Source organism: Ovis canadensis, chromosome 20, assembly GCF_042477335.2.
Source record: "Ovis canadensis isolate MfBH-ARS-UI-01 breed Bighorn chromosome 20, ARS-UI_OviCan_v2, whole genome shotgun sequence".
In the NCBI taxonomy this organism is placed as follows: domain Eukaryota; kingdom Metazoa; phylum Chordata; class Mammalia; order Artiodactyla; family Bovidae; genus Ovis; species Ovis canadensis.
Genome location: NC_091264.1, coordinates 33259839 through 33282349, shown reverse-complemented (window position 1 = coordinate 33282349; position 22511 = coordinate 33259839). Strand labels below are relative to the sequence as shown.

The 22511-nt window shown below is 40.2% G+C and overlaps 1 protein-coding gene across 16 annotated transcripts in view; it reads left to right on the top strand.

Moving 5' to 3' along the window:
* SUPT3H (SPT3 homolog, SAGA and STAGA complex component) overlaps nt 1-6786 on the top strand; it is a 398481-nt gene extending 391695 nt beyond the window's left edge. For 8 of the 16 annotated variants that reach the window (XR_011251087.1, XR_011251092.1, XR_011251091.1 and 5 more), the window contains 2 exons: nt 1760-1845; nt 2602-6786. Coding sequence is in view for 9 of the 16 variants with exons in the window: in XM_069562681.1 (XP_069418782.1) it covers nt 1760-1801 (42 nt within the window). In the remaining 7 variants the exon portion in view is untranslated. Of the gene's footprint in view, nt 1-1759; nt 1895-2601 lie in introns of those variants that run through there. The other 8 variants (XM_069562674.1, XM_069562683.1, XM_069562677.1 and 5 more) reach the window with 4 other exon arrangements.
* The last annotated feature ends 15725 nt before the right edge of the window (nt 6787-22511 follow it).

Sequence of the window (22511 nt, the reverse complement as noted above, 5' to 3'; positions counted from 1 at the left end):
TGGGCTTTAAATATTATGTTATGTTGAAGGTTGTCACAGTGGTTGTAAAACGTGAAATATCAAGGGTAAGAAGCAGAAAGTATTACTTTGGTGTGAGCCTCTCAAAGGCGGCCGTGGTGGAAGGGGCTATTTCAGGGCCTGAGGCTCCCCTGCCTGTGGTTGTGGGAAGACACCCTATCCGTTCCTGCAAGTTATTTGTGGCTCTCCAAGGAGCTCATTTTCCACTGTTCTCCCGTGCATGGTCTTAGGAGCTCGAGTTAGAATTTCCTAGCCTTTGTTTGCACGTGTGCTTCAGTCCCAAAGCGCCCTATGACGCAGAGAGCCCGGTGGTAAGATGGAGCTCACAGAGCGAGCCCCAAAGAAGGATTCTATGGGATCTGTTTTCTCATCCTTGATACGCTGATCCAGAGTGAACTGTGTAACAGCCCACTAATGAAATTTCAACCAGGGCTTCCAAGCCTGACAACCATAGTAAATCCTATATAAGCAGGAGATTTGGAGGGAAGGTTTTGAAGCTAATTGAATTTTATGATTAAGAGAAAGTTATTCAGAAAACCGTTTTTGTTTCACCTCATGTTGGTAGAAGTCTTTGTCAAAAACTTGGGTTTTACCTTTCTTTTTTTTTCTGTATAATTAAAAATAATCATTTTTTAGAATTAAACTCTTCTGCACATTCCTAACATTATCTTAATCATAAAAGCTTATTCTGTATTTCCTGTAAGATGGCTGCTGAAGGTAAATTTATTGGACTGAAAGTTTATATACTCCAGAATAACCCCAGAATTATTAGCTTAAAAGAACAAAAAATTCATGATGTTATGAGGATTTGTCTTTTTTCCATTTTTCTGAAAATAAATTATAGAAAATTTTCATCTAATTGAAGGTTACAAATTCTCTGAAGGTGGCTGGTCCAAGTTTAACTAATGAAAACTATGGTGGTGAAGAGAGGAATTTTATTCCTAAATCCTGGATTTCAGTTCTGCTTCACTGTATGTCTCATTGTGAAAGGCCCTGTATGGCCCGATTCTTCCAGTTCTGAAATACAAAATATATCTCTTGAGGTGAAATGTTGCTTTCTTTATGGAGTATATTATATTATTATGCTGTGTTACTTTCTTTACTGGAATATATTGCATTATTACAATTACAAAAATTATTACATTTTTCTTTTATGGGTATATTTTTATCCCATCATGAGTATCTATCTATATATATATATGCATAATAAAATTATGTAAGATTCAAATTTTCTATAATGCCTATAATGTACAGAACTCCTTAGCACCATATTGGGTAAGGGGTTCCTCTATTACTATCTGTTTCCATAGCTTTTTACTGAGACTATAAATTAGGCCTGGGAAGGATATAATGAGTCAGTAATTTATAGACTATTAAGATACTTAGTTAGAAGTGATTCTTGGGCATGTCCAATAGAGAACACATGTTTCTAAAGGACAAACAGATTCAACACAACATGTCTTTGGCCTAACCAAGCCCAATCAATTAACAAAATGGGATGTCTTATTTTACATTTCTCCCACTCCCCCGAAATAGAATCACTAACCACTTGTTAACCACACTGACTTTTTAACAGAGCAGTTGCTAATGCTTGGCCACCAGCAGTGTTCAGATGAAGCACCCTACTAGATTGTAGCCAGCCAAGCCCCAAAACAGGAAGAAAGTGCTGCCTGCTCTTTTGCCCCCTTTCCTGGTTTGACTTGATGTGATAATTCACTGCAGATTTCTTCTTCTTTGACAGAGTGCCTACCGCAGGAATGGGATGGCTTTTCTGGCCTGCTGATGTGACTGCGACTGCGGCAACAGGAAAGGCAATGTTATATTAAGGTGATTTCTGTTCCCCTCCTTGGGCAAAATAAAATACAAGTTTACCCTCTCCACAGCCTTGGGAGTGGGTTGGTTTGTTGTGACTATCAACTGACTGACTCCAGCCCTTCTCCAACCCCCTCAACGCTTAGTCTTGTTTACTGGATGGGCCATTTAGCCAATTAATGGCAGGATGTTCAGGGTGGTGTGTAGGTGGACAAGAATGCTATTTTTCAATTTGAATTTGGAATAGAGCTGCTCTCAGCTCACATAACTTAAAAGCAGGGTCTTTTTTTTTTTTTTCTCAGTGTTTAGTCTGTGTTTTATTTGATGCATTTTGTAATCCAGGTTTGGGACAAAGGAAACACAATTAAAAGGACAGTCACATTTCCCTTTGCACTGTCCCACCAACTCTACTTTCTGACATTTGGTGACTAGATCTTCATGTATTTTACAGATACTTGTCCACCTTGTGAACTCAGACTAATCAAAGACCCAATAGGCCCGATGAACTGTCTGTTCCTGTCTTTTCTTCCCTTCACCCCACGTATTGTACATCTGTCCTTCTTACGGCGTCTGCCCAGCTTTCCAAGTATCTGCCTGTGGTGTGTTTTTTCCCTCATAGAACTCTTCCCATCTTCATTTCTCTCCTTTCCCTGTCCCTTGGATCCCCAGGCCCACCCCTCACACACACCATACCCGTTGAGAAGCCAAGCAGTTAGAATCAGTGGAAGGGCAGCTGAGTGATCGGTTTTCTCACTCTCTTATTCTTCCTAGACTGAGTGTGAGCTGGGCACTTCCCTGCTCTAGCAGCTGAGTCATCCTTCTGACATCTATACTCTCTCCAACAAATGAGGAACTGTCACTCTTGGAAACAAACTCGAATATAGAAGTAATATACAGATCTTGATTCAACTTGAATTGCAAAAGAAGTTATCTCTTTCATACTTGATGAGTTTTGCGTAATTTTACTTTTATTGTAGTTTCTACACGCACTGAGACAACCTTTGTCAAGAATTAATAAAAATAGAAATGAGAAGCATGAAGGATTTTCCTGCTATGACCAGATCACAGTGAGACCCAGCTAATGGGATTGTGCCACAATAGCTTCCCTGGTGGCTCAGACGGTAAAGCGTCTGCCTGCAATGTAGGAGAGCCGGGTTCAATTCCTGGGTCGGGAAGATCCCCCGGAGAAGGAAATGGCAATCCACTGCAGCACTCTTGCCTGGAAAATCCCGTGGATGGAGGAGCCTGATAGGCTACAGTCCGTAAGTTCGCAAAGAATCGGACACGACTGAGCGACTTCACTTTCACTTTTTCATTCACATTTGTGAACTATCATTTACCTGTTCTGTGTTAGTCCTTCTGGAAAAAATCTTCATGTCAAGAACAACAACAACAAAACACAGATATATAATATCAAAAAATTGCCAAAGGGTTTTGATGTTCCATCTGTGATTGGTGAAATGAATGATTAAACTTTTCTTTTTATCATCATTCTTATTTTTCTTGGCATCCCTAATCACAGAAAATTATAAGCTTGCAGTAAACATCCTAACTTTTTTCAATGACAGCATTTATTGTATTTGGTTTCTGTGCCAGGCTCATAGATGTATAAAATCTTCAGGAGCTGATTTTTCACATCAAAATTCCTCCTCTCCCACATTATACATTTTAAAGTATGCACAAGGCAGAAAATATAAGGTTTAGGTTTTTTCCCCTTCATTTTATTCTACCTGATCTCCTTATAGTCCCAGAGAAGGAAGACTCAACGTACATTTCTCTCAGAAATATGACAGGTCTATGTTTTTGTTGGTCTGGCGTATGTTTGTCTATCTTGAACAGTCTGACAGGTAATTATTTATAAAATCTGGTTTTGCCCAGTAAGTCCATATAATAGCCTTTCACTTTTCATCATAAGCCAATGAGCTGAATTTAGAATAAAACAAGGTCATTTATGTCTGTCCTGAACCAGCCTAGATGTCCCCGTAATTGCTCAATATTAATATTTGTAATTCTTTTTTTTCTTGTCTACACTTAGGTTCTTTTTCTGACTCTTTCCACAACGCTAAATTTGAAGTGAAATAAAATTTCCTTAAGCAGTGAGTATAGGGGGAAAAAAGATTTATAAAAGGAAAGTTTCAGAAATCGTGACTTAAATAAATTGTTCTTTCAAGATTAAAATATTATGTGGAATCATAAAATGTCACAGTAGAAGATGGTCTTAAAGACCATTGACTACATCCACTCATTTTACAGATGGAAAATGATGGCTTGGAGAGGGAAACTGACTTTCCCAAGGTCACTCAACAGCGGCTGTGACAGACCAGAGGCCAGACTCATTGTCCCTTATTCTCAGTTTAGTCTTACACCCTCCCATTCTGGATCTGCCTTAGATGTCACCAACACATGTCAGGGTTTTATGGCATGTTCATCTTAGACAATAGCCTAAACTTATTTTGTGAAAGTGAAAGTGTTAGTCACTCAGCCGTGTCTGACTCTGCAACCCCATAAACTGTAGCCCACCAGGCTCCTCTGTCCATGGAATTTCCCAGGGAAGAATACTGGAGTGCATTGCCATTTCCATCTCGGGGGAATCTTCCTAACTCAGGGATTAAATCTGTGATCTGTCTTGCATCTCAGGCAGATTCTGAGTCATCAGGGAAGCCCCGAAACTCTTATTTTTTAAATGATTCTGATTATGGACATATTCTAAAGCACAAGCGTTAGATTAAAATCTTCAGATGGGCTGTGATATTAATTAACTAATGTGTTATATGTCAGTTGTACATCAGTTTTTAAAAAGAAGTCGGGCACATGAAAGGATGTTCAGCATCACTAATTATTGGAGAAATACAAATCAGAACTTCAGTGAGGTATCGCCTCACACTGGTCAGAATGGCCGTCATCAAAATGTCTACAAACAATAAATGCTGGAGAGGATGTGGAGCAAAGAGAACCTTCATACACTGTTGGTGGGAATGTAAATTAGTACAGCCACTAGGGAGAACACTCTGGAGGTTCCTTAAAAAACTAAAAATAGAGCTACCCTATGAGCCATCAATCCAACTCTGGGGCCTGTATCTGAAGAAAACCATGCTTCAAAAAGGTCCTGCACCCTAGTGTTCATTGCAGCACTGTTTGCAATAACCAGGACATGGAAGCAATCTAAATGTCCATCAACAGATGAATGGATGAAGAAGATGTGGTGTGTATATACAATGGAGTATTACTCAGCCATAAAAAAGAACAAAATGATGCCATTTGCAGCAACATTGGATGGACCCAGGGATTATCCTGTGTGCTGCGCTTAGTTGCTCAGTTGTGTCCTGCCAGGCTCCTCTGTCCGTGGGGATTCTCCAGGAAGGAATACTGAGGTCGGCTGCCATGTCCTCCTCCAGGGGATCTTCCCAACCCAGGGATCAAACCCAGGACTCGTGCAGTGCAGGAGGATACTAAGTGAAATAAGTCACTTAGTAGACAAATATCATATGGTATCATTTATATGTGGAATTTAAAAAATCATACAAATGAATGTGTTTGCAAAACGGACTCTCAGAAAAACAAACTTATGGTTACCAAAAGGGAAAGATGGAGGGCAGTGGATAAATTAAGAGGTTGGGATTAACATATACACACTCCAGTATACAAAATAAATATAATCAGCAAGAACCTACTGTATAGCACAGGAAACTCAGCTCTCTCTAATGACCTATGTGGGAAAAGAATCTGAAAAAGAATAGATATATGTATATGTATAACTAATTAACTTTGCTATATACCTGAAATTAATACAATATTGTAAATTATGCTACAACATAAAATGAAAAGTTAAAGCTAAACAAAATAAAAAGGCTCAATTCTAAATCAAATGGGAATATACAAAATAGTTTCTATTTTTGTAGCTCTGTGCTTAGGAGATGAAATTTGAAAAGAAATAAATCAGGTAAGTAAATAACTTCTCTTATGAGAAATTGATGCTGCCTTACAGACATGAGGATAAAAGAAATAGAAGTATTTCTCCCTCGGATCCCTTAGAAAACTAGGAATAAAACTACCATATAACCCAGCAATCTTATTACTAGGCATATACCCCAAGGAAACCAAAATTGAAACAGGCATATGTACCCCAGTGTTCTCTGTAGCACTATTTACAATAGCCAGGATATGGAAGCAACCTAGATGTCCATCAACAGATGAATGGATAAGAAAGCTGTGGTACATATACACAATGGAATATTGCTCAGCCATGAAAGGAAACATATTTGAGTCAGGTCTAATGAGGTGGATGAACTTAGAGCCTGTTATACAAAGTGAAGTTAGTCAGAAAGAGAAAAACACATTGTATAGTAACACATATATATGGACTCTAGAAAGACCTACTGATGAACCTATATGCAGGGCAGCAATTAGGGGCTTCCCTGATGGCTCAGAGGGTAAAGCGTCTGCCTGCAAAGCTGGAGACCCGGGTTTCATCCCTGGTTGGGAAGATCCCCTGGAGAAGGAAATGGCAACCCACTCCAGTATTCTTGCCTGGAAAATCCATAGACGGAGGAGCCTGGCAGACTATATAGTCCGTGAGGTCACAAAAAGTCGGACACAACTGAGCGACCACTTCAATGGAATGTAAACATAGAAAACAGACTTACGGACCTGGGGGAGGGTACAGGGAGGAAGGAGAGGGTGGGACAAATGGAGAGAGTAACGTGGAAACATATACACTACTGTGCAACATAGACAGCCAATGTGAATTTGCTGTATAATTCAGGGGACTCAAACCAGAACTCTTAACAACCTAGAAGAGTGGGATTGGGTGGCAGGCGGAAGGGAAGTTCAAGAGGGAGGAGATGCATGTGTACCTATGGCTGATTCATGTTGATGTATGGCAGAAACCAACACAGTATTGTAAAGCAGTTATCCCACAATTAAAAATAAATTAAAAAAAAAACATTTCTCCCTTCACCTGAATTTGGAAATGCAACTTTCTAAACATGCCATTTTGAGGATATGTCATTAACCTTCTGTCTGCACATATTGCAATAGTTGAGATTCAAAAATAATGTTCCAGTTTTAGAGGCAAGAGTTGTTATTTAAAAACCATCAGAAGCATAACTATTTTTAATGGTGTATATAATTTCTGTATTTGGGATGAATTCCTTATTTCTTACTCTATGTTCTTTGTTCCTATAAAATAATAAACAATCTACTTTTAATGCTTTTACCATGTAGAAGACAGATAAACATCACTGGTAATTCTTGGTCTGAGAGTAAACAAGTTTACTTGTCTAAAAATAATAAAATTTAATTTTATGAAAAAAAATTTATATAGTTCCCAAATCAGGCATTTCTTTCCAGTTCATATAACCCCTTATGTAAAACTGAGTCACTACAGAGAAAACAGTCCCTCATCTGCCCTCCTGGAATTTAGATAGACCCTTCCCAAGTTGCATTTAAAATTCTACCATCAACCATGTATACATCTTATAAAATATTTTACAGTTTCCTGTATGCTCTGGCTGAACATTTCATAGTACATAAACACTTCTGCAAATAATATAAGGGCATCAAGTTGAATATGTCATAGCAGTGGCGGCCACATTAAGCTGATTCTTCATCAATTTATTTTCTTATTTTTATCTTCTTGTTTGAAAGACAAGATGAAACTCTGTGCTCTTATTGTATAGTTGGTGGGGGATGGGGAACAAGGGCAGACAGGGGACTCTAGCAGTTTCAGTGGAGTCGTGTTCATTAAAGGAAAGGCTTTCTGCAGAGGGCGTCAAGCCAAGCTTAAACAACAAATCTCTGCCTGCAGGAATTGGATGTAAATGTGATGGTTAAATAAGGGCCAGATGGTTTTAAAAGCTCAAATATTAAAAAGTCATATCTCTTAAAGTAAGTTTCTAGTGTCAGGACTAGGATAGTGATACCATAGCACTTAAGAAAAAAAAAAGAAAGAGACTTACATTTTTTTTCTGGAAGAAAATATCAAATATTCAGGCTGTCGTAAGTCATGAGAGTTTTGGCAATTGAAGCATATTTTAAAACAATCAATTCCTGCAAAGTCATGAGAAACCCAGATACAATATTTCATTGTTGGAAACCACTGTAACTCTGTATAGGGTATTATATTCATGTTCTCTTTTCTGCTCATCACCACCCAATCTTCACTGTTCCTTTTTTTTTTTTTTCCCAAAGAGTATAAAACTAGAAAAAGATACAGGAAAAATCAAGAAGCAAGATGTTTACTTATATAACTGTTTAACAGTTAACTTGCTATCAAAAATAATTTATTGTATCAGCATTTTAATAGTGTTTCACATAATAATCATCGTTTCACATAATAATCGTAGGACACCATGTGCCACCCTGTATCCTAAGCACTTTATGTGATTATCTGATTAAATCCTCACAACCCCACTATGAGAGATGCATTGTCATTCTCTGTGTTGCCCGTAGAAAGCAAATTTAAGAACTGAAGGTTTGAACTTGCCTGGTGGTCCCGTGGTTAAGAGCCTGCCTGCCAGTGCAGGAGTCCCAGATTTGAACCCTGGTCCGGGGAGATTCCACGTGCTAAACCCATGTGTCACAACGACTGAGCCCATGCTCTGCAACATGAGAAGCCCACACGCACCACTAGAGAAGGCCCACGCATAGCAACAAAGACCCAGTGCCACCAAAAGTAAATAATTTTTAAAAAAGGATGGTTCAGTGCCTTATGCAGAAGTGCCCAGGATGGAGCTAGCTTTAGTACCCAACACTCTGACCCCAAAGCTCATGGCCTAAACTAGTGTTATACCACATGTATTATACTAAAGATTTCTGATAACAGAATTGCCCTGAACTTAGAAGTATTTTCAATACCAAAAAACTTGATTACAAGAAAATTCTATTTTAACTTAACATTCCTTCCCTGAGGCCAAGTATTATGTATATAATAGAATATCATATAATGTATAACAGACTATAATTATATAGAATGATGCCAAGTCCTCTGTGATGTCTTGAACCTTAAGATAAATACATAGGATCAATACACATACTAAGAATCCCTGTACAAATTATGAGGAAAACTTCCCAAAGATCCATGTATACAAAGCCTCTCCTTTGTGGAACCAGATTTCTCTAGAAGACTCTCATTACACAGACTACTATTTTATGCTTTCATACAAGCTATTTCATGTTATAAAACAATCCCCATCATGTTTACATGTGTTTGCAGTGGCCGATCCAGAAGTACATGCAGCAACCCCTTGTAACTTTATACAAATGCCCCTTTTAGGTATTTGCCTGTTAATTGTGATACAGTCTTGTTTCTCCCAGCCCAGGATGTGTAATTTTGTGCGTGGGATAGTGGTGGACAGAGATAAGGAAGGAAGTGGAAAAAAAGTTGCTGAACACAATTTGTATTAGAAATGATGGTTTTCCTCTCTCATTAGCAGCTTCTTTAATTCAGCCCTAGGTCTGTTTTGCCTCAGAACAAGTCACTTTCAAATTTCTATTTGTTAAGCTGTCCTCTAGCAGTGCAGCAGCCTGTGGTACTAGGTGCCTGCAGGCTTCTTTTGCAAACGCCTTGATTTACTTCTGCCAACCACTTTACTTGGGAGAAGTTAGTTCACCTGCCAGTACATTGGCCTCTTCCCATCACTCCTTCCAGACTGTATGTGCCAATCCGTTGAGCAGTGCTTAAGCAGCAGTGACTCCTGCAGGTTGGCTGGCCACACTTCCATAAGTTTGGCCTGGAAAGAGACAGTGAGCCCAGATGGTGCTGGAAGTTGGGACTTATGTGGCAGCCTCAGCAAGATCAGCATGGTGTCAGCTTTCCACTGTCCTGGGACTTTCCTGGCGGTCCAGTGGTTAGGACTCCGTGCTCCCAATGCAGGGGGCTCAGGTACAATCCCTGGTCAGGGAACTGGATCCCATGTGCCACAGCTAAGACCTGGCACAGTGAAAAAACCAAACAAGACTTTCCATGGTCCTAATCCCACAGGAAGATACCAGATCTAGGGGCCAGATGACAGAAAATAAGAGTGGTGGGTCACCGAGTCATGGAATGCCAACTCTAATTAAACCACCAGGCAGTTTTCCAGCTTTTATCCATACCCAAAACGAGGTCAAGGTGGAAAATCTCATGTGTCTCCAGAACCAGGGAGGCAGATGATTCCTTGTGGCAGCCCCTCCCTAGACTGGCTATCTTGTCATGTCCCTGGGACAATTGCCGAGTGAGGTAGAACCTTGCCACATGGCCCATGTGGAAACATGAAAGGTCTTAGGGTGCCTTCCGCTGAAATATGCAGTCACGTGTCTGTGAACCGTGTGGAAAATCCGTCTGCCTCTTCCTGGATTTGCAAGATGGCCTCCTTCCCCAACTCCTTCCCATAAAACTTCCTGCCTGCCTTAGGGCACGGTGCCTTCTGCGTCTTCTGAGCTTTTTATGCTCCTATTGGTCTCTATACTTTCTGTTTTCTGTCCCTAATCTCTCCATGTATTTTGTAGCCTGCCCCAGATTAAGAATTTCTTGAGCGCAAGTCTTAAATCTACACCTCTTTGTAATCACCACATGCACATATTAGGTAAACATCTATTGGTTGGTTGACAGAAAAGAAAATAGGCATTTAAACATCATTTTTTTCTTTTTTTGGTTAAGTCTATGTTTAATGTTCTATAGATACTTGTTTGCCTTTGGCTTCAAATCTCAAGAACTATAGATGATCCCAGCCTTTTTCATAATGACAGTAACACAGTATCTCAAGAGAAATCACTTCAAAGCAGGCCATGAGTCAGGTTTCTTGTGGCTTTTAGGATCTGACTACAGGCTTCCCAAGTGGCTCAGTGGTAAAGAATCTGCCTGCCAACGCAGAACATGGAAGATATGTGGGTTCAATCCCTGAGTCAAAAAGATCTCCTGGAGAAGGAAAGAGCAACCCACTCCAGTATTCTTGCCTGGAAAAATCCTGGCGGGCTATGTATGGTCTATGAGGTTGCAAAGAGTTGCACACAACTGATCAACTGAACACACACTCAGACTACAGTTTGATCTGAAGGGGTTAATGACCTCAGACAGGAAGGGAACCTCAGTCACACTTGTATACTACTAAAGACCTCAGAACCTTCGTGCCTGCTTGAATCTAGACTTACAGGCTCACTTGCCATTTTTGTTTGTAGCACTATCCTTAAAAGCCTGCTGGGCCTCCCACTGGTTTACTGCAAGGACAGTGAGCCGTTTTAGGATGAGGTTTCCCTAAGGTAACATGTCCACTGAATTTAAAGTAAATATGAAGATCTATTTAGATTGGAAATAATGAGATTTTGTGAACTGGAAGCAACAGTTTTTCACCCAAAAGGAGCTGGCAGTTAGAATGTCTGCTTTCTTGATCTCTATTCATTCATTCATTGATTCAAAAACAAATTTTAGCACCTATGAAATCCAAAGCAACCAGCATGGATTGACAGTTCCCAAAGAGTGAGACAAGGATCTGGGGGAAACCAAGGAATTACAAAAGGGATTTGATTTAAAGGAGCAAGAGACACTTGGATTAAATTATCTATAGACTAAATATGTTACATGTTTTGCCAACATAGGGATCACTCTACTTTAGACATTTGCATACATGCCACTGTGATCTATAAAATACAAATTCATTTAAAATTGACACTAGGACTTCCCTGCTGGTCCAGTAGCTAAGATGCCATACCCTTAATGCTGGGGCCTGGGTTCAATCCCTGGTCAGGGAATTAGACCCCACGGGCTGCCACTGCGGAAACATAGATCACATTCCCGAGTGCTGCAACAAAGACCCAGTGTAGACAAGTAAATAAACGTTTAAAAATTTTTTCTTTGTAAGTGACACTGAAATCCTGGTAGCTCTTTGACATTACATATCTTTTTTTCACTCAAGATGTAGCAGAAGTACATGTTACAGAATGCCTAGGTCAGGGACTTTGTTCCTGTTAAAAAGTGATTCTCAAGCTCAAAAAAAAAAAAAGATAACTGCTGCTTTCTGTGCTTTTACAGTAACTGCCATTGTCTCCATAGCCCTTCAGTGGTAAGTTGTGCTTCTGAAGGTTTTAAACTTGTTTAGCTTGGATTTGAGGGTTGTTTTTTTTTTTTCTCTCTCTCTTTTGACATAAAGTATCACCTGAACTTTTTTCACATGTCTTATTTTGGGGAAAATTTATGATCTTTTTAACATTAGGAAGTTTTGCTTTTCCTGACATTTTATTGCTTTGCATATTTGAAACATTTCAATCCCAGACAATAAATACTATGTGATTATTATTTTCATATGAATAGGCTATTTCCTCCTGTTTTTTTCTAACCCACTTTCCCAGCTAATACTCCAAAATTTATTAATATTAAACTGTGCCACTCAGCTTTCTTAGAGTCACATATAATGAAAATTGAAAGAGGGGCAGGTTTGAGACAGGAAGGGTAAGTAAGAGTTCAGAGTAAATTGAAGTGTGTGGTTTTCTTTCAGTTCAATTTCTAATGTTTCTTGTTCAGTTGAAATGAAGATTATATTTACCCCATAAATCATTTTTATAAACTGTCATAACCAGTTATCACATTAAATGGTATCTTTTTATGTCATTATTGTGGAAACTAAATGGGTCTCAACAAAGTGGATGGGTGTTAGCTGAGTACCCTGTGAGAACTCAGTGTTAATAGCACTCGCCTGTAAAAGCCCTCCTCTTGGCTCCCTCCCTGCATCAAGCACCGATTTCTCAGTAAGGCCTTTTCTAACCCCCACCGCTTTTAAATACTGAAGCCCCAGCCTCTGCCTTACACACCCTATCTGCTTCCTTGCTTTCTTTTTTCACTAATACTTCCATACCGTTTGACAGACTTATTGTTTTGCTTATTATCTTCTCCCTCTAGAGTGTAAACTGTCCAAGATTTAGGATTATGGTCGGTGTTTCCCACTGTTGTGTCCTCAGTGCTTAGAGCAGGGGCCTGACATTAATACACGTCCCATCAGTATTTTCCAACCCGCATGAATGATTGATCAGCCCTTAATTCTGCAGATTCTTGCAACAATATGCCCATGTCATTGTCCTCTGGTTCGTCTCACTTCTGTCCTGGCTTGTTGTCTGACTCCATGCCTCAACCGTTTGCCTTCCCTTGGCGTTGTTAGTTGCTCCCTATCTTTGCCGGCATTTGGTGTGATCTATTCTGTTCTTTTGTTTCAATTTTAGCCATCCTAATAAGCAAAGAGTGTTAACCCATTGAGGTTTTACTTTGCTTTTCTCTGATGACTAATAATAACTAAGCATTTGCATGTATTCACTTATCATCTTTTTCTTTTCCTTGTTGAAGTATTTGTGCAAACATTTTGTCCATTTTTTTAAAAAAATTGCTTGTTTCCTTATTACAGCATTAGAGTTCTTCTTATAGTCTAGATATAGAAATGTGGTTTTCACATGTTTTCTCTGGGTCTTGACTTTTCTTTAAAGTGTCTTTGGAAGATTTGAAGTTTTTAATTTTGAAGAAGTTTGATTTATCAGTTTCTATCCTTTTATGGATCATACTTTTTTGTGTCTTATCTAAGAAATCTTGATCTAACCCAAGCTCACAAAGGTTTTCTCTGATGTTTTCTTCTTGATATTTTAAATTTCAGCTTTTACTTTTAGGTATCTGGTTCATTTTGAGTTTATTTTTGTATATGGTACAAAGTAAGGTTTAAGATTTTTTTCTTTCTCCCTGCACATGGATATCTGATTTTTCCAACACCATTTGTTTGAAGACTATTCTTTCTTCACTGAATTATCTTGACACCTTTATCTGAAACCAGTTGTCCATATATGTGTGGGTCCATTTGAATTCTGTTTTGTTCCTTTAATCTATATGCTTATCCTTAAACAGTACCTCACTGTCTTGATTACTAAGTCATGTAATCAGGTCTTATGAATCCTTCAGCTTTCTAATCCTAGGTCTTTTAATCAATGAATATGGAATAACTTTTCATTTACTTAGGTCTTTTCTAATTTCTCTCATCAATGTTTTATAGTTTTTCAGAATGTAAATCCAGTACATACTTTATTAGATTTATCCATAGATATTTCATATATGATGCTATAAGAAAGATTAAATTTTCTTAGTTTCTGGTTCATTACTAATATATAGAAATAAAATCAATTTTTTATGTGAACCTTTTCTCCTATAACCTTATTGATCTCACTTATTAACTATAATAGTTAGGGGAGGGGAGTTGTTTTGGTTTCTGTTTGTATATTATTTGGAATTTTCTACATAGATGATTATGTTATTTGCAGATAAAGACAGCTTTATTTCTTCCTAATCTGTATGTGTGTGTGTGCATGCTAAATCACTTCAGTTGTGCCCAACTCTTTGACCCCATGGACTGTAGCCTGCCAGGCTCCTCTGTCCATGGAATTCTCTAGGCAAGAATACTGGAGTGAGTTGCCATGCTCTCCTCCAGGGGATCTTCCCGACCCAGGGATTGAATTTTTGTCTCTTATGTCTCCTACATTGATAGGCGGGTTCTTTACCATTAGCGCCACCTGGGAAGCCCTCTAATCAGTACCCTTTTTGTTTTTTCCTCTTGCCTTATTGCAGTGACTACGATCTGGTAGGCTGCGGTCCATGGGGTCGCTAGGAGTCGGACACGACTGAGCGACTTCACTTTCACTTTTCACTTTCCTGCATTGGAGAAGGAAATGGCAACGCACTCCAGTGTTCTTGCCTGGAGAATCCCAGGGGCAGGGGAGCCTGGTGGGCTGCCGTCTGTGGGGTCGCACAGAGTCGGACATGACTGGAGTGACTTAGCAGCAGCAGGATCTTCAGTATACTGTTGAATAGGCATGTTGAGAACAGACATCCTTACCTTTTTCCTTATGGGAAAAACCTTCAGTCTTTAACCATTAAATTAGCTCTTAAGATTTTCTTTGCTCTTTATCATACTGAGTGAAGTTCCTTTCTGTTCTTAGTTTCCTGAGTGTTTTTATAATGAATGGATGTTAAATTTTATCAACTGGACTTTCTGCATACTTAAAGATAATACAGGGTTGAGGGGGTGATACATTGCATTGATTTTTTTTATTTACTATAATTGACATACAACATTATATTAGTTTCAAGTGTATAACATAGTGATTTGATGTTTATTTACATTGCAAAATTATCACTAGGGTATATGTATTTTTTTGAATTAGTGTTTTTGTTTTCTCAATTTACCTTTCTTGCAGTTTGTAGAACTTCTTGACTTTGTGGCTTGCCAAATGGTCTTCCAGTCAGGTTTTCCCAGTTTATATTCTCATTAACAATGTTTGAAAGTCAGTTTCTTTGTGCCTGCATCAACACTAGATATCATTACCCTTTATAATCTTTTCTAATTTGAAGAAGGGGAAGTCTGACCACTGCATTTATTTGTATTTTTAATACCACTGAAGTTGAACATTTTGAATGTGTTTATTGGCCATGCCTTTTCATACTGTTCAAGAAAGTGAAAGAGGAGAGTGAAAAAGTTGACTTAAAATTCAACATTCAAAAAACTAAGATCATGGCATCCGGTCACATCACTTTATGGCAAATGATGAGGAAACAATGGAAACAGTGACAAGACTTCATTTTCTTCGGCTCCATAATCACTGTGGATGGTGACTGCAGCCAGGAAACTTGCTCTTTGGAAGAAAAGCAATGACCAACCTAGACAGCATATTAAAAAGCAGAGACATTACTTTGCCAACAAAGGTCCATCTAGTCAAAGCTATGGTTTTTCCAGTAGTCATGTATGGATGTGAGAGTTGGACTATCAAGAAAGCTGAGTGCCAAAGAATTGATGCTTTTGAACTGTGGTGTTGGAGAAGACTCTTGAGAATCCCTTGGACTGCAAGAGATCCAACCAGTCCATCCTAAAGGAAATCAGTCCTAAATTTTCATTGGAAGGACTGATGCTGAAGCTGAAGTCCCGATACTTTGGCCACCTGATGCAAAGAATTGACTCTTTGGAAAAGACCCTGATGCTGGGAAAGATTGAAGGCAGAAGGAGAAGGGGACGACAGAAGATGAGATGGTTGGATGGCAAGCTCCGGGAGTTGGTGATAGACAGGGAAGCTTGGTGTGCTGCTGTTCATGGGGTCACAAAGAATCAGACACGATTGAGCGACTGAACTGAGCTGATTGGCCATGCATCCATGTTGTTTATGAATTGCCTGACCTTGTACTTTACCCATTTTTCTCGTAGGCTATTCCTGGTTTGCATGTTGATGTTTGTCCGAAAACTGGGTTAGTAAAAGTTTAGTTGACCTCAAACAACCCTACTAGACTTTTAAATGTTATGAATTACTCTCACCCAAAATAATCTATCTGAATTTCCATTCCTTTATTCTGTGTTTCCCTGAGTCCTATCACCTTTTCCAGTTCTTTGTTTTCTCAGCTTCACAATATTAGAACTGCAGAATCACCTCATTTTTCAGTTGAGGCTTTTGACACCAAAAGAAGAAGGGGTCTTCTCCTTTCTGAAGGTGGGTGGGAGTGCCTACTCAGTTTGAATCCACAGGACCACTCTTTTGTCTTCTGGCCAAAAGGACACCAACAATACATTTAGCCCCTTTACCACAGGATTGTGTCCTTGTGTCTGACACTAAGCAATTAAGTCTGTCCTTAATTTTTCTCATGAGTAACTCAGATCCTAAATTCCCCCTTACCCCTACTTGGCTGTTTGACATTTTATAAATTACTTTAACTTTGGGGCCTTGGATTCCCCATCTATTAAGTGGGAGCACTGAACTTCTACTCAGTGATTCTGAGACATACTTTTTACTGTTGAAGTCTGTCGTTTAAAGAGGGCATTAGAATGAATTAAGGGAAACTAGCATGGAAGTCAACCTTTAAGAAATTTATTTCCACCTAGAATTCTGTTTTTGAAAGGAGCCTAATCAAAGCTTTTTAAAAATAAGTTTTTAATTATAGGTTTGAAACTTTGTGTTATTTGTAATACCTTTTTAGAAGCATGAAAATAGCATTTCTCTCTGTACCAGCTTTGTGCTTTCCCATTGGGTAAACACTGATTTTATTTCACTCTGTGCCTGTAGAAGTAAACCAAGACAGCTCAGTACTTCCTGTTTACCTCCTGGTCCTACATATTGTAGATGGCGACAGACCTGCTCTCAAAATAAGCTTCCTTGGTTTAATTCTGCATTTTCTGGTTAGGCAACTGGCCTGTCAATACTTAAACAATGGAACAATTTGGCTGCTGAAACCCTGTTCTGACATTCCCCCTTCAAATTGTCAGTGGAAAGTCACTTAATGTAATGGTAGGGATCATATATTAATAATAGTAGGATTTATATTTAAATGGGGGCATCACACAGGCCCTTTCATTTGAGAATATGAAAGTATTTCCAGCTCTTCAACTTGGAATGTGTGACATGGCAAACACAAAGATAGTAAATAACCCTGTTTCCTCTGGAGATTCTCGCTGCTCTAAATATCTATTTTTTAAAGAGGAAAATTGAGTGTTATGTGTATTGAGTGACTAAAGTATAAGCTTAGAAATATTTTATGTTTCCATCATAGTTTATTCTGCTTAGCATAAATCATCAGAGCCAACCATAACTTACCATTTACGAGAGCGTTTTCAGTTGTATTACACTTTTCAGTTGTATTACACTCATGTCAGACACACCTTCATACAAGTCCTTCCAAGGTCAATAGTTTAGAAATTCTGCCTCTTCCATCCCCTTCTCCTCTCAACACTTATGGAAATATATGCTAATTGGAATAGAAGCAGCATACCCAACGAACAGGGTTAGATCACTCCTAAGGCAAGATTAATGAGATAGAAGTTTAGGGAAAAAATAACATTTTTCAAGCACTAAGGGTGTAGATGCCAAGTAAAAGCCAGCAACTCTCCTGGATCAGTCAGATCCCACGCTTTGCCCGCCCTCAACTTCCCTCAAAGGAGTTAGAGAGGAAATACTGTACGCCCAACTCTCTGGCCCTCCACTTTCCCCGAGGCCCTGGCTCAGGGGTCACCACTGCAGAAAACAGGACCACAGACTCAGGGTGCAGAACAGGACTCTCCGCACTGTTTACTGAGAGGACTCCACGCACTGCTGAGAGGCACAAGCATGCGCAGGTAGCTGCCTGTGTTCACAGTCAGCCTTTGTCAGCGTGAGATTTATGTCTAAAAAAGAGAACATTTAGAGACCACGGGTATTTAAAGTCACAGATATTAACAAGATGTTAAATTTGTGAAATAGTCTACATAGTTGATTCGTGATTCAACCGTGAGTTAACAGATGTCTAGAGCTGCTGCCTCTGGGGTCACACAGAGTCGGACACGACTGAAGCGGCTTAGCAGCAGCAGCAGAGCTATTAGAAGCTTGCTTCGTTCGCTTCAGTTGTGTCTGACTCTTTGCGACCCCATGAACTAACGTGCCAGACTCCTGTCCACGCGATTCTCCAGGCAAGAATATTGGAGTGGGTTGCCATGCCCTTCTCCAGGAGATCTTCCTGGCCCAGGGATCAAACCCGCAGTCTCTCATGTCTCCTGCATTTGTAGGGGGATTCTTTTCCACTGGCACCACCTAGGAAGTCCCAACAGAACAGTATTTGCTCAGAGGGAGAAAAGCCTAAAGATGTTATCAGTTTGCTGAGACTGTAATTGGCATCCCGGGTGACAGGTCTGTAATATGGAGATGAGAGGCTAATTTCCTTTTAGAATTCCAACTTTCAAGATCCTAAGGTAGCCTTTACCTCTGGATACTTGTTTTTTTATAGGCACCCTAAATTCTTTGAGACTGAAGAGTAAATTTTACACATTTCACAAGTGATGTTCTTTCATGTCTAGTACCCAGATCTTAGTTTCTAAGCATTCCCCATTGATATTCAGGCTTTTTGGAGAAGTAGCTGATTCCAGGAGTGAGGCAGGGAAAGATGCCCTGAAAAATTAGCCTGAAACATCTTAACTCACCAGAAAACAAAGAATTGCTCAAAGAACCAGAGGGACATGTCAAAAATGGGAACTTCAAGAGACTACCACTGGCTGAATCTGGGAAAATCTGACTATAATAATGGGTTATCCCCTATAGAATAAAAGAAATAGTTTTGAGTCCATACAACATAAATAATTAGAGGAGAAAGTGAAAGCTCTTTTTTGCCATCAATCACCAACTAGTAAGTATGGGTGGAATCATGATATTAAAAGATTGTCACTGGGGGAGAAAGACTGATAAGGAGTAGAAATTTACATAGTCTCAAGTTGTTGTTCAGTCACTCACGTCCATTGAGTTGGTGATGCCATTCAACCAACCATCTCATCCTCTGTCGTCCCCTTCTCCTCCTGCCTTCGATCTTTCCCAGCATTAGGGTCTTTTCCAGTGGGTCAGCTCTTCACATCAGGTGGCCAAAGTATTGGAGCTTTAGCTTCAGCATCAGTTCTTCCAGTGAATATTCAGAGTTGATTTCCTTTACGATTGACTGATTTGATGTCCTTGCAGTCCAAGGGACTCAAAAGAGTCTTCTCCAACACCACAGTTTGAAAGCATCAATTCTTCGGCACTCAGCTTTCTTTATGGTCCAACTCTTTTTACATGACTACTGGAAAAATCATAGCTTTGACTATATGGACCTTTGTCAGCAAAGTAATGTCTCAGGTTATTTTCCCACAAATTCCTTATTAGTTGCAAAGGAAAACTAATAACAACAAGAAAATCTGATGTTCTTTCAATGGTTCATTGTAAATATTGTTAATTAAATTTTTCATTGTTTTGATTCACAAATAGTTAAGCACTTCTTTGTCTGGAGTTTTATTTTTCTCAAGGTCATGCCATTAAATAAGAAATGCAGACAGAAATTCACTTATAACCATTCAAAGACTGCCTCCAATGATGACAAATCCTTTGGTAAGATATACTTTGGGTAAACACCTAATCAAGCTCTTTTTGTTGAGACCTAATGAAATTGTTCTCCCCTCCAACAGCCATATCAGGCTAACCCTGCAGCACAGCAGAGACATAGAGAAGCAGAACCACCCCCACCAAACTCTTGAATAAGAGAGGGAACCCGAGAGCTACAGCACTGGGTGGGCAAAGTGGTGGCTGTTCCAGGTTGGCCCCTGAACTGCATCTCGTCCCCCTAGTGAGGATTCTGCCCTTCTTTACTTGGCCTTTTACTGTCTACGTAAGATCAGAAACACTGCTTTCCGTTACTATGATGGTTAGGTGTTTGCAACAGGCAGGAGGCCGATGTCCAGAGAGGGCAGGCGGGGTGAGCAGAACCCCTAGATGTTGCTGGCTCAGCCGGGCTCCTGGCCACCTGGTTCTGTGATGGACTGCACCAGCATTCCAGGAGACAGGACAGGCCCCTCGAAGACAACATTCAGACATTAAAACACACACCCACAAAATAGCCATCCCAGACCTCTAATCTTACTTTATAACCCAAACTATAATTACATTACAGCAATTACTTGAATATTACATTTTTATTACTGTTATGTCATTGTGTCTACTAGGAAAAAATATGCCTACTTTAACCAATAAAATTCTGAATGACTCATTTAAGCTACACGAAACCCCTGACTTGAACTTTTTGGTCAAAATAATTTTTAGAGCCTGGGGGATGAAGAGGGTTAATCTCCATCTCTATGGTTACCCCCAAAGCAAGAAAACTTTCACTGGTAGATGGACTCCTAGAGATCAAAAAGTTCTAGCCAAGGCTGGTCAGAAAATTACCATAGTGCTTCCATGCATGCATGCTAAGCCACTTCAGTCATGTCTGACTCTTTGCAACCCTATGGACTCTAGCCCACCAGGCCCCTCTGTCCATGGGACTCTCCAGGCAAGAATACTAGAGTGAGTTGCCATGCCCTTCTCCATTTTACATATATATTTACCCCTAAATGGTCTATGCATTGAACAAACACTTTCCTACAAGAAAATCAAGCGGCTAACAAGTTTCGCTTCCCATAGGTAAACCAAACCTAAGGTTTGTCTTTTGCTTCATTTTCTGAAAAATCCTTTTCACAAGTATATGTCCTCGGTATTACTCTGTAAAATTCAGTGCCTAATTCTAAAGTTATGTACATCTGCTGGACATATACACTGTTAAACATTCATCAGTTCAATTCAGTCGCTCAGTTGTGTCCGACTCTTTGCAACCCCATGAATCACAGCATGCCAGGCCTACCTGTCCATCACCAACTCCCAGAGTTCACTCAAGCTCATGTCCATCGAGTTGGTGATGCCATCCAGCCCTGACTGCCTACAAATGTGAAAAGTATTACCAGGTCTATTTTTAACGTTGTTATGGCAAGGCTGTTGCTGCGGAGCAGGGGGCCGGAGGGGATGGGAATCCTGTAGAATCTTCATGAGAAAACTGAATGATTCTTGGAAATGTGGCTGTGATTCCCTAACTTACTAAGTGGTGATGTCACTGGTGCTGAGAAGCCAGAAACAAGTAGACGGGCTAGTTCACCAGCACACTCTGGAGATGCACCGGAGGGGAATGAAACTCGTCTGAGATGCAGCTTGTGCCGAACTGCGCCTCCCGCCGCTGCTCCAAGGACACATCTCACACACTCAATTTGTCATCCCTGTGAGCATGTGTCATGGAAAGGTATGCTCTTGGCATGCGGTTCTTATAGAACTTGATTGGCCCACTGGCCTTTCCTCTGTTCATTACCCACATTTGTCTTAGGAAATAACCACCTTGTTCAGCTGTTGGCAAAAGACAGGGGGGTTCACTTGCATCCCCTCAGTCACTTACTTAGCAAGTGACAAGAAGTTCAGAGAAGTCTTATCAGGACAAGAGAGAGTGATCAGACCTCCTTGTCACCCAGTTTGAATCCTGGGCCACACTCTGGGGCAGAGGACACCATGTCGCATCAGATGGTGCACTGGTCCAGTCTTCAGTGAGTTTGTAATATTACAAGAATAATAAAATATTAGTGCATGAGAGGTGCCCTCTGAAAGGAAAGCCGACGTTTCTCTGACATTTATAAAAACAGGTGAATTCTTTCTGTGAAATCTGTTAAACTAACATGCAGTAAATAGAATGGTTACAAGTCAAAATCCCATTCTTGATTTATAGATTTACCAAATTAACCTGCCAAACTCACATCCTTCTTGCAAAGACAAACAACAAAAGCCTTCCACAGTCACATTTCCCACCTCTGGCTACACGTTCCAATCCCAGACCTGTCCCGGGCGCCTCGAAGGCTTCCCCACTTTTCCTCACATCGTCTCGGCATCTCAGGGTTGTCAGTGTGTTTTCTCAGGCCTGTGACCCCCATCCAGTGTTTACGGGACCAGCTGGTGACCTCACACACCCCTCAGCTGTGCTGCAAACCATTTCAATACAACCACCAGCCTCGGAGTTTTAATGAGAATTTTCCCTGGAGCTCCTGGGTCTGGAACAGCTTGGGGGCAGCTGAGTACCTGCTAAAGTGTTGCTTCCCCACCCCACCCATGCCCCTCAGAAGGGCTGTAAAAGGTTAGAGTTCTGAGAGGTGAGCAGAGGCTGTTGCACACAGGTTCCTGGGCCCACAAAGGATGGCCCCCTCCCTCCTCCTCCCTGCCATGTGTTTGTTCTGAAACCTCCTTCCCTAAGTACCGTGTGTGAATGTGTATGTAAGACCAGCAGCCACGCAGCAAGCAGGGCCAGGTCTGGGGTGAAGTAAGAGTCTTATTAGTCATGAGGTTAGCCGAGAGCAATGAGAGGCAAC